At 36.8% G+C, this 12,931-nt stretch overlaps 1 protein-coding gene across 1 annotated transcript; it reads right to left on the bottom strand.

Moving 5' to 3' along the window:
- Positions 1-2,754: 2,754 nt before the first annotated feature.
- On the bottom strand, positions 2,755-5,813 carry LOC113110674 (glycine N-acyltransferase-like). The gene is made up of 5 exons (XM_026274812.1): positions 5,494-5,813; positions 5,284-5,391; positions 4,591-4,714; positions 4,366-4,492; positions 2,755-3,249 (listed from the first exon to the last, which is right to left on the bottom strand). Exons 1-5 carry the CDS (start codon positions 5,584-5,586, stop codon positions 2,841-2,843), a joined length of 861 nt encoding a protein of 286 aa, XP_026130597.1. The 5' UTR covers positions 5,587-5,813; the 3' UTR covers positions 2,755-2,840.
- Positions 5,814-12,931: the final 7,118 nt, after the last annotated feature.

The following is a 12,931-nucleotide window of genomic DNA, read 5'->3' as shown; positions in this document are numbered from 1 at the left end:
CAACGGGGACAAATGAAGTCAATTAGAAGCATGCACTTCCTGGGGGTTGGGTGTACTGCGCAGACTCAAACTGAGCTTGATGACGTAGATGCCACTTGAGCAACCTGTAAGTCTTCTGATCGCTGTGCCAAGAGAAATCTGAATCACCCACCGAATCTTGCAGAGAAGGCGAGTGTGAATAGGAGCAAATTTTGGTAAGTATTCTGATTAATTATCTCCCTTGACTTTATGCCTCCACGTCCCCCGATAACCTCATAGACAGTAAAAGATTGCCTGCGAGCTTCTCCTTCTGTCCATACGATAATTTCTCTACTGTCCGACAGAGAGTCGCTGGTAATGACGCAATCGTTAGCCTATTTTTTTACAAAAACTGCTTCTGCGGGAACATAACGTAAGATACAAGGTAATGGAGCCTTTTATACATTTTCGTGTTTCTTTAGAAATAATTAATGGAAAAATTGAGTCTTTAAACGCCTCAGATGTAAAGTTATTCGCTGTCAAAGTGACGCCAAAATGAATGGGAGTCAATGGAATGCTAACAGCAGGTGGGGTTCCGCTAGCCAATGGCGGCGCCCAGGGGTGCTTTAAAAAAATATGAAACCCTGCCCCCCTGCCCCCCCGGCTGCTCTCAAAACGCTCTCACGATACTTTGATGGCACACATGACAGTCACGTGGCATCTGCGCTGTCTCAAGTCGGACAAAATTTCTAACGAGCATTCACTGCTTCAAATCAGACTGCGATCGGTTTGCGCAATGCTGCGTGAAGTCGAACGCACGTATTGCCTTGGCACCAATTGAGATACACGGGACAATCATGCAGAAGAGTTGCTTTGTTATTTTCTGTACCGCCAATAAACTAACAAATTATGAATTGAAGTTCTACATCCTTCCTAATAAACACACAGAACCAGAAAGGAGGACAAAATGGCTACAAGCAATAAGGCGTGAGGATGATCAAGGGAAGTTGTGGAATCCCAAGACTAAGCGTGTGTGTGTGTGCAGTCGGCATTCATCACAGGCAGGCTATATTAACATTGTGTTCATTATTAACGCTATCAAAACTGTCAAAACGCTATCAAAACTCCACCCACGCCAGACCACTTCTCCAACTATGACTAGATGCTGACTGTATAATGTCTGTTTCCTTCCCTAATACATTTAACACATTGTAGTATCTGCTAAAATATTACGTCTGAAAATGTAAAGACTAGATACAAAATACATTTTTGTTTGGTTTTAAAAAGTTTTGCTCATGGTTCATGAGGTCTTAGCGCATCTGCAGCACTAGAGGACGACACAGAATCACTGTTCTGTATGTGAACCGTCCTGCTGTGATGTTACTTGTACCATTTGATGAAAGTAATGCTTTAAAAATAATAAAAGAAAATTTAGCCTATATTGATCAAGTACACTTGGTGACTACAACATCTCTTTATGTTCTCAAGAGATATGGAATTTTTACCACTTCATCTTTTGTCATAAGGATGAAATAAGGAATAAAGAATAATAATCAAAAATAGCCTTCAAAACCTTGCATTGTTGTAGTTCTGTGAAAAATTATACACTATAGTGTATAATCCGTTATACACTACAAGCATTACAACGTGCTTGTAATAATTACAATGTAAGGATAATATTTGAGTTTTGTATGCTGATCAAAAGTTGGCGTCTTCTGGCATCTCCACAGTTTTTTGTGTCATTTGAAATCTTCATCAAAGTTTGGATCCAAACTGGAGTACAAATACAAATATTTATTCCTAAAAGAAACAAGGTTTTCTACAATAGTATAAAATTACATCTAATATAAATCATTGTTTTAAGAGCAGTTTTATTTTGTGTACCGATTTTCAAAAGCAACCTGTTAAACGTGAAATACTTATCTTCTCATGTTTTTCACTATACAGGCCACATGAGAAATATTAAGGAAATTTAAAATATTACAGACTTATGTACCATTATCAGCATATGTTGAAGTGGTTTTGAAAGAATATGCTCCGTTAAACAACAATACTAATTCTGCATGTTTTTGCCTACAGAGTTCAGTAGTAAAATGTTACACATAAATATACAAAGAAAAGTAATATGTGTCTGATTACATGATTGAACATGACACTTCTGAACCCAGAACAGATTAACTGGTTTTTGGTCCAATTGAGAATCCAGTTCCCAAGAATTTTATTTCCACCCGATCCACACCAGCAGACAAACCTGTGTCGACACAGTCATGTGGTAGAAATGATATCAGATTCTTCATCTGCAAATCAGTGGCAGCTCCAGGAGTTTTTTTGTTGGGGTTGCTAAGGAGGGGCTTTAAAGTTCAGAGGGGGTGCTAAAAAACTAATTAAATTGAGTGAAAGTAATTAAACTTTTTTTAATTAAAATTTAGGCTGTTAGCGTACTCCTCATTGAAAATGTATTTTTTTTTTTAAACAGGTCTATTAATTTACACAATGAATTATAGGCCTATAATTCAAATTATTAACACTGCAGTCATCCATGAAAGTTAAGAGCAGTTTTATTTTGTGTACCGATTTTCAAAAGCAACCTGTTAAACGTGAAATACTTATCTTCTCATGTTTTTCACTATACAGGCCACATGAGAAATATTAAGGAAATTTAAAATATTACAGACTTATGTACCATTATCAGCATATGTTGAAGTGGTTTTGAAAGAATATGCTCCGTTAAACAACAATACTAATTCTGCATGTTTTTGCCTACAGAGTTCAGTAGTAATATTCTTTTTTTTTTTGCTAGAAATCTGTATATATGCATGCATTACTATATGAATATATGCATTATATATGATTTATATATGCATACTGATTTATATTTGTATCTATTGTCGTTTATTGATCTCAAACCACACAGCCCTGTAATCTGCTGAATCCTGGAACCCAAGTGACATGAAAAGTTTGTAGGAAGAGTCATTTTCCTTTTCCACGAAACAGTAGACCGGGTGTCCTCGCTCCAGGAGGGTTTTGGCCATCACAGACACCAGTAACTTCGCGTAGCCTTTCCTTCGGTGTTGTGGTAATGTGTAGAGCAACCCAAGAGCAGCGTGTTGGTACACAAGCAGCCAGGAGACGGGCTCAGTGCCGCCCTCCTCTATCACACACAATGAAGGATTGTGGGTAATGTAGTTCAGCACTGAGTTGTAGCTGTTACTGTCTCCGCCGTATTTCCACGTGCTGTTAACTAGATGAGCATGAGCGGCACTGAGCGGAGTCAGTCTGAGTCCAGCGTAACTGAAAACATGGAGCAGAAGAAGATCGAAATTCAAGATCCAAAGTCAATGGGTTTTTTTTAATAGGATTTTGGTTAAATCCCTAAAATAAGGTCTGTGGTTCACACAGGCTCAAGATACATTCAGTTTTTATTCTACGACATAAAACACACCAGTTACACCCAATTTTAGATGTCAGGGACATTCACCGTCATCACGCAGAACAGTTTATCAATTTACTGTATTCTCCAGTTGTAGTAATACATTTAATTGTAGCATAACCAATTAATAGTTTACCGCATTTTTTATTAGTGTTCAACAATGTTTTTTGTTTTGCTCTGAAATGCAACAAGTTTATTGATTTAAATGTATTGCTTTCTTACTGATCCTGAGACTGGGATCATAGACTCATATTATGATTATTTCATGTAAACACTACATTTCTGGCTTAGTCATGGTGAAAGTGACACTTTAAAGATGCATAGTGCTTAAACGGCTCATTCGAACTATAAATTTCTATAAAGTGGGCCAGTTACAACTTTGCAAGGACAGTCTGGCACATCTGACTCACAGTCTGTAAGTATGTTTTCATATTTAAAGAATTAGCCGCTGACGATTCAGTTTTGAGTTTTGAGCAGTGTAGAGTAGCGCTTAATGTTTGTGGTTTCTCCGATCACAAATGTAGACATGGCTTTGTTTATGCAGCGCAATATGCATCGCGTAAAAACACAGTACAAGTCATTATAATCAGTAATTATGTCCCCACCGGATGCAACAAATGCCTCGTTTATAATGGGTTTTATTGGTTTTGTCTTGTTGTGTCACATGCTTCAGCTATTCGGCCAATCACAATGCACTGGATAGCTGGCCAATCAGAGCACACCTTTTCAGAATGATGAGTTTTGTAAAAATGTAGGCGGGGCATAGAGGATCAACAATAATGTACAGTATATGGAAAATAATTAGTATTGTACCTTAAACTGCGTAATCACCTTGCATCACATCAAATACAAATATATATATATATATATATATATTTTTTTTTTAGCAAAGTCATATGTCATATTACCTTTAAACAGTTGCTTTAAGCCTTAAATGAGATAACACTTGAGGTTTAAGAGTATGATGATGATAGCACCTCTCTTTAAACAGCAGCTGTCGCTCATCCTGCAGCAGTAACACATTCATCACTACTTGAACTTTCCAGGGAAGTCCATGTTGATCCGCAAACTCCTGAACTGCTTCTAAATGCCTGATGTCAACCCCTAAATGGCAACCAACAGGTTTGTGCATGATTTATTTTGTCACAGTCACAAAACTAGTTATTTCAGGCAATTATTTTGGTTAGGAATAGAGTGTGTACCTGCTAATAATGTGAATATATGTCTATTGATCACACCAGGTGTGTCCAGAAGGGTTTTCAGACCCTCTTTGCTATTGGAGTAGATGCTGAATATGTTAAAATCTCCTTCTCGATCCTTTGTTCCCTGTTTTAAAAAAAAAGCACTTTGATTTTTAAGAAAAATGCATTCCACTTGTTAAATAGATGAACAAATAAATAAAATGTATTAAGTAAATAATATATATATATAATTTGTTGTGATTTATATATTGCTTGAACTATGTGAAAAATAATAGCTAAATCATAGTTATTTTGGTATTTTTATGTATTATTGTACATTTTCTTTTTTTAAATATGTTATAGTAATTGTTTGTGTTGATATATATATATAACTTTATTTTCAGTTTTAGTTTTTAATAATTGTAGTACTTTAACTTCAACTTTTATTTTTTTATATAATTATACACATTTTTTTATGTTTGTTGCCATGTTTTAATTTTCATAATTTTTTGCAGTTTTCCATCTAATATATTTCTTTTATTTCAGCCAACAAAAAAAAATATTTTTAGTAGTTTTGGTGTACAATAACAGCACTAAGTATTAGTTTAGCATATGCCTTTAATACAAATGCCACAGTTAAACTACAGTTTTTGTTGAGATGTGGCTAGTTTTATAAACAAATCAGAACTGTCTGGATCTGTAAAATAATGTTACCTGAACTTTGGGTTTGCAAATAATGACATTGAAATCTGGCCATTGGTCTGCAATAACCTCCAGATTGTGAGGCTTTCCTCTGTTTAAGTTGAATATACAGCCATAAACCTGGAAAACAAGTGAATATTAACCAGCGAGTGAAAATAAAAGCTGTGGTAGTCCGATAGGTTAAACCTCAAACTTTCTGAAACCTTTCTAGAATCAGCACACCTTGATGGACTCTGGAAAACTCTTCTTCAAAACGCTCTCGGCTTGTTTGAGCTCCTCGGTGCCAAGAATGATCATTTTGTGCACATAAACCATTCACGGAAAACAGATGACAACAAAGGGTTAACAAAAACTCATGATGCCGAGTGCAAAGTCAGGGCAAAACAAAACAGCCGTGCATTTCAGTGTCAGAGATTATAGCAGCAATATGAGTTATGTTAACGCAGCATGCAAAAGTGGATAATTTCTATTAAATATGAACACTTTCATGCACTTCAAACCATGCTGATGTGATGAATTCAGCTTTTTATTCGCAACTTATTGACGCTATACGTTCCACCTTAAAAACGCGACGCTTCTTATTTCACTCTTAACGTAGGGACCGTATCTAGTTGTGTCTATATTTCAGAAACGAACAATACACTATTTAAAAATGCAAATAAGGCTGAGATAAGAGCGAAAACTGACTATAAAGATTAAATCTTATTACAATTCTTTCTGAATAAGAGACACCAATAGAAACGGTCCCTAAGTTACGCGTGAATAAGAAGCTAAGAAACGCGGAAGCGTGGTGTTTTTAAGGTGGAACGGATAGCGTCAATAAGAAGCTGCGAATAAGAAGTTGTATTCAGCCTCGTGCTCCCCCTCTTTTTTTTCCAGCAGGATATTATGGACTGCTCGGCATGCAGCTGGTCAGGTCATGTGACATGGCAGATGATGTAAACGCAACAATGCAGCTGCAGTGAAGAATGAGAAAATACTATATGACATGCATTTTCTGTAATGGTTTGTGGTGAAAAAAGCTTCTTAACTTCTAGTTTGTGATGAGTCTGTGAATCTAACTGAAGCGTGAGCATCTGTCTGTCAGCAGGATGCAGAAACCTGAGAAGCTCTTATGCAGCAGATAAACAGAGGTGTGTTAAAGCGTCAGGAATTTATGGCTATTAATGTCTCCACCCTCACCCTGATACACCCAGATGATTTTTGGCTTTGCCTTTGTTCCCACTGATTCACAAGCTGCTGACATGGTTTGCCTTCTCACCCTTTTTGCATCAGTTTTCTCAGCTTTTATTGTCTCAGGAGAGAGTGTGGAGCTAAATGACAACCAAAATGTCATTAATGTTGCAAACCTTGCCATGGATGTCCACAATCGCATGAGTAGCTATCCGTACGCCTTTAAAGTGGTGGATATCATCTCAGACACAGCTCAGGTAAGTGTCATGTTCATCATATAACATGCATCTCCTTTCCTCTGATGTATCTGATGTGATATTGTGTTTTTTGCAGCTCTATCCTCCTGCACGGGTTAAATACATGCTACAGATAAAAGCTGCACAGACGGTCTGCGAGAATCACGGCAGTGTGAATGTAACAGACTGTGCTTTACAGTCTAATGCAGAGGTGAGAAATGCACTTAATATTAGATCATATTAGATTAGATTAGAGATTCAGAGTTGGTATTTTCTTTGGTGTTGTGATGCATTTAATTGTATTTTTATATGAGTGAAGTACACTAGTACAGTAATCTATAATTTTCTGCTTCTGCACGTATATGTTAGGTGTATGTAGTTTGCTCCCACAATATATATATATATATACACACACACACACACACACACACACATATATATATATATATATATATATACACATGCATTTTTAAGTTAAATATGAATATATTAATAGATTATCTATATTCACAGATTTCTCACAACTATGAAATTCTGCTTATGTGCATATATTTTAGGCCTATGCAATTTGCACTTAGTATAAATACTAATGTAAACTATTCGAAATTGTCTAATAAAAATGATTTGCATGTTATTTAAAAGTGTAAATTAATTTAAATAATCCAAAATAATTTTTGCATATATTTTTATTGTAACGTGAATATATAAATATACTATATATACATGTTTCCTAACAAATAATGTACTTGAAAGCTTGAAGTTGAGTAGTTTCATTGATGTTTTCTTGTGATTTATTTTATTTCTCAGTTCATGACCTGTTCCTTCACTGTCATTGCGGTGCCAGGAAATAATTATATCCCCAAACGACTGCTGTCAGATCACTGTGCCTGAAAATTATGCTGGAGATGATTTCTAATGGTGAAATGTTGTTAGCAAAGCATGTTTTGTTCATTTGTGCCTCGTTATATACTTTGTGGCATTTTAATATGCATAACTGTCAGTATCTTATATTTTTGAAGCATTTAAGATGTCATTTTCAAGTGGTACGTAATAGCCTGTATTTCTAAATCTTTGAGTCACATGGATTTTGTCTTGTCAAAAGAGAAATAATTAAGCAAATTAATTGTAAAACTTGAATCTTTTGTTGTCTTTAACTGTGTTTTAGTGATATGTATGTTATGTATGTTAGTTAACATATTTGTATATTGTCAGGCTAATAATAAAGAAATTGTTGGCATTTCAAAAAGACTAGTCTATGTTTAATATTTAACTACCAGTTTATGTTTCAGGAAGACATGAGGGTGAGAAATGATGACATCATATTCATTTTTGGATTAACTCTTTCTTTTAAAATGATGCAGTGACACTGCTCTTCTGTGACTTTTATTTTGGAATATTACGTTCACTTTCACTCTGAAGCAGTGAGTTTAGCTGCTGTCTGTCAGATCTGTGTTGCTCATATCAGGAGAGGCTTCAACACGTCTGTGCTCAGGTGAGATGTGAGACTTGTGTGTTTTACAGCATTTGTTGCAATTATGTTGCAAATGGCAGTTTTCCAGTGCTGTATCATAAGGTCACTGAAAGTGTAAAAAGTGCTATTGTATTATTATTATTATTTATTTATTTATGTATTTATTCATCCCCCTCAATGTTTTTGATGTTCTGCCTTGATTGAAAAACTTGTAGTCTTTTAGATATAGGTGTGGCGGGGGTCCTGTTGTGCTCCCTTTAATTTAAATAAAAATTACACATATGTGAACCTATCTCCCGGTTTCACAAACAAGGCTTAAGCTAGTCCCAGACTAAAATGCATGTTTGAACTGTCTCAACTGAAAATATTTTGCTCTGACATATTTTAAAATATGTCAGTGTTATTGTTTTGTGTCAAAATGCACACCTGTAATGTTATCTTCTAAAGCATTTTTGTAAAAGTTGCTTAAATATGTTCATTTAAATATGGCTTATGGCTATGAAACCGGGTCTATATGTACCAAACTTGGTACTTCTTTTTTTCCTACCATGCCTTGTTGAATTTTATGTTGAGAGCATTATGCCAAGACATAGAAGATGTTAAATTGTTAATAAATGTTTGATATTTTAAATGGTTTGTTTGTGATGAGGTGAAATTAATTGTAAAAATAGAAAACAGGAAGTATCTGTTCTACTTTACCACAAAGAATATAGCATTGTTCAAGCTTTACTCAAAGCAAGGTCTATAAAATCAGTTAGTCTAGTTGGTTTTATTATTATGATTTTCTTTCATGCTTGATTTTTTTTTTTTTTTTGTTCCTTAAGGTTTCGTTTGGATAACACATAAGAAGGCAGGGAAAATTGGACCAGGTAAAGTTCACTGGCAATTCGAGAAAATGTCAAATGTATTTTGCTTTTGATTGATACAACCATCTAACAAGACAGACTATTTGAACATTTATCTTGTGCACAACTGTCCTTTATGAATGTTACTTGCATGTCATGCCCAGAACGACTGATTTGTTTGAAAACACATTTCAAACACATTTTATTTTGATCATATTTTAAGCCACATATGGGTGGTAAAAACATTTTTCTTCATGTTTGTTGTTTGTCTTTTCAGTGTCCTCATTTTTGTTTCTGACAGATATAAGAGTCATTGTTTTTAATGCCATAAGAGGGTAAAAATAGCATACGTAAGTTATACTGTAAGACCTCATGTGCATCCTCTGGTTAGGTGCTTCAACTGCCAGAAGTATGGAAATGTAAGGGCTGTTTGCAGAGGAAAACAACATTGTGCAAGATGTGTGTAACCATGAATATGGTAAATGTGGTGAAGGAGTGAAGGCAAAATGCTGCAATTGCATTGGTAAGCATTGTGCTGGCTTTGGGGGATGTAGTGTTCACAAACATTAACTTACACTGAAACAGCACAAAAAAAACAAAACAAAACAGACACAGAGAGAGGTAAAAGTACAAGAACAGACTGCAAATACTTTGGCTCTAAGTAAGACAAAAGATGATAGTTTGGTGATCAGGAAGTTGGCATTTGTTTCATTTATGGCTGAAGTGGTCAATTGTTCTTCTCAAACAGAAAGCAGAAGAGAGAGAATTAAAATCATAATTTGAACATCTGAGAAATACTTGAAAGTAGCAGGTGTAACATTAGAAAAAATAAATGACATGCTAAAGACACAATCAAGTACTCAAACAGCATGTGGAAGTACATAATAATAATAATAATGCTTTTAACAATTGTGCAATGCAATGCCAGAAGTCTCATTGCAAATTGATCAGAATTTTGAAAGTCTATAGACTTATTAGATATGAAACCAAACATAATTTGTCTACAAGAAACGTGGTTAAAACCTAAATTAAATTTTGTTTTGCAAGGGTATAATATTGTAAGGAAACATAGAACGACAGGCAGGCGGGGTGGCAACTTTTATAAAAAATGAATTGGAATTCATAGTTATGAAAAGATATGAATTGGTGGTTATAGAACTATATGCAGAGATACACAATATTAGAATAATAAATTATTATAATCCCTGTAATAGATTATGTGAAGATTTAGAAAAGGTTATAGGGTCAGGAAATCATAAAATAATTTGGTGTGGAGATTTTAATGCACATAGCACTTTATGGGGTAAAGTGATCATAATGGGGATGTTGTTGAAGAAATAATATAGTAATGGGTTAGTTTGTATTAATGATGGCAGGAACACAAGAATATATTTAGCAGGTGGTATTGGGTCAGCTATAGATTTAACCTTGGTCTCCTCTGGAGGTGTAGCTAGTAAATATGTATGGGATGTTTGGGAATATAATAGGTCACTGAAGACGTCACTTCCTGTTTGTTGTTGACGGCTGTACTGCGTTTGAGCTCCGTCACTATCTTCTTTTCATTGACTATTCATTGACTTTTCATTGACTATTTTTAACTTAAAAATCAATTTTATACATCATCGTTTCCGTTTATATAACGCGTGAATATATCCTCTATTGTATTCTACAACAAAAACAATCAGAGCGCCTCGCTATCACTAGTTTTATTTTGATCTCCCGGGTCCGCTATTAGCTTTTAGCCAGTTAGCATCAGCAAGTGTGGTTGCTGCTAACTGCGCTTACATTGCTAATACTCTATTCACACACATTTCCACTGCTGTACTCACTGTTACTTGCTTTAATGGCGGATGAATGTCTCCACTCTGTGCAGCTCGAGCTCGAGGCCCTGGGGAAGCAGATTCGCGACCTGGAACAGAGGCAGGCCCACCTGAGAGAGCGAAGAGCCGCGCTGGAATCATCCCGGGCTGACGCTCACAAGTCCAGGGTAAGTATACAGCGTGCTGTTAACAGTCCCACCACGTCTACTCCGTGTGTTTCTCTGCGCAGGCCCGGTGCACCCAGGACGCGATCTTCCCAGATGTCCTTCACTGCGACGCCGGGACACCACGGACCCTGGGTGCATCCACAGCGGAGAACGCGAGCTGGGTCCCGTGCGACGACTTCTCCCCCTCCTGCCTTCGAGATCTCCATCCAGAACCGCTTCGCTCCCCTCCGCGAGACAGGACGCGGCGCTGTGATCATCGGAGACTCCATCGTCCGACACGTCCGTGCTACGTTAGCCGAAGGAAAAGTGCACACTCATTGTTTGCCTGGTGCTCGTGTTCTCGATGTTTCTGCGCAGATACCCGCGATCCTGAAGGCCGATGAGAGCCCCAGAGCGGTCGTGCTTCACGCCGGGGTTAACGACACCATGCTGCGGCAGACGGAGACGCTGAAGAGGGACTTCAGCAGCCTGATCGAGACGGTTCGCAGCACGACGCCCGCGGCGACGATTGTCGTGTCAGGACCACTGCCCACGTATCGACGAGGACACGAAAGGTTCAGTAGACTTTTTGCTTTAAATGAATGGTTCTTGTCATGGTGTAAAGAACAGAAACTGCTATTTGTTAATAACTGGAATCTTTTCTGGGAGCGTCCTAGACTGTTTCGCGCTGATGGATTACACCCCAGCAGAATTGGAGCGGAGCTTCTCTCTGACAACATCTCCAGGACACTTCGCTGCATGTGACTAGTAAGACAATTCTCAAATAACAATTATGATGAGTTTTGTTCCACCCGCTTAAATGCTAAAAGTACTTGCGCTGTAAAACCTATTAAGACTGTGTCTGTTCCCCGAATAGTGAGGTTAAAATATAAATATAATGTAGGATCTAGAAAAAATCTTATCGTAATTAAACCAGAAAAATGTAAAGTAAATGAACAAAAACTATTTTTAAAGTTTGGGCTCATAAATATCAGATCACTCACACCAAAAGCAGTTATTGTAAATGAAATGATCACAGATAATAGTTTTGATTTACTCTGCTTGACTGAAACCTGGCTAAAACCAAATGATTATTTTGGTCTAAATGAGTCTACTCCACCAAACTACTGTTATAAGCATGAGCCCCGTCAGACTGGTCGTGGCGGGGGTGTTGCAACAATATATAGTGATATTCTCAATGTTACCCAGAAAACAGGATACAGGTTTAACTCTTTTGAAATACTTCTGCTAAATGTTACTCTGTCAGACATGCAAAATAAATCTAATGTATCTCTTGCTCTGGCTACTGTGTATAGACCACCAGGGCCGTATACAGAATTCCTAAAAGAATTTGCAGATTTCCTCTCAGACCTTCTAGTTACAGTTGATAAGGCGCTAATCATGGGAGATTTTAATATTCACGTTGATAATACAAATGATACATTAGGACTTGCGTTTACTGACCTAATAAACTCCTTTGGAGTCAAGCAAAATGTCACCGGGCCCACTCATCGTTTTTATCATACACTAGATTTAATTATATCGCATGGAATCGATCTTACTGCTATAGATATTGTACCTCAAAGTGATGATATTACAGACCATTTCCTTGTATCGTGCATGCTGCGTATAACTGATATTAACTATATTTCGCAGCGATACCGTCTGGGCAGAACTATTGTTCCAGCCACCAAGGAAAGATTCGCAAATAACCTGCCTGATCTATCTCAACTGCTATTTGTACCCACAAATACACATGAATTACACGAAATTACTGACAACATGGGCACTATTTTCTCTAATACATTAGAAGCTGTTGCCCCAATCAAATTGAAAAAAGTTAGAGAAAAACGTACTGTACCATGGCATAACAGTAATACTCACTCTCTCAAGAAAGTAACTCGTAGTCTTGAACGCAAATGGAGAAAAACTAACTTAGAAGTTTTTAGAATTGCATGGAAAAACAGTA

This window comes from Carassius auratus, chromosome 11, assembly GCF_003368295.1.
Source record: "Carassius auratus strain Wakin chromosome 11, ASM336829v1, whole genome shotgun sequence".
Classification (NCBI taxonomy): domain Eukaryota; kingdom Metazoa; phylum Chordata; class Actinopteri; order Cypriniformes; family Cyprinidae; genus Carassius; species Carassius auratus.
This window is presented reverse-complemented; position numbering and strand designations above follow the sequence as displayed.

Bases quoted from the DNA above. Each gene is read 5' to 3' on its own strand.
- LOC113110674 (XM_026274812.1), bottom strand. From the start codon at position 5,586: ATGGTTTATGTGCACAAAATGATCATTCTTGGCACCGAGGAGCTCAAA. The intron at 5,392-5,493 runs GTGTGCTGATTC...CTTGTTTTCCAG, and splicing joins GTTTTCCAGAGTCCATCAAG to GTTTATGGCTGTATATTCAA. The intron at 4,493-4,590 runs GTACACACTCTA...GTTGCCATTTAG, and splicing joins TATATTCACATTATTAGCAG to GGGTTGACATCAGGCATTTA.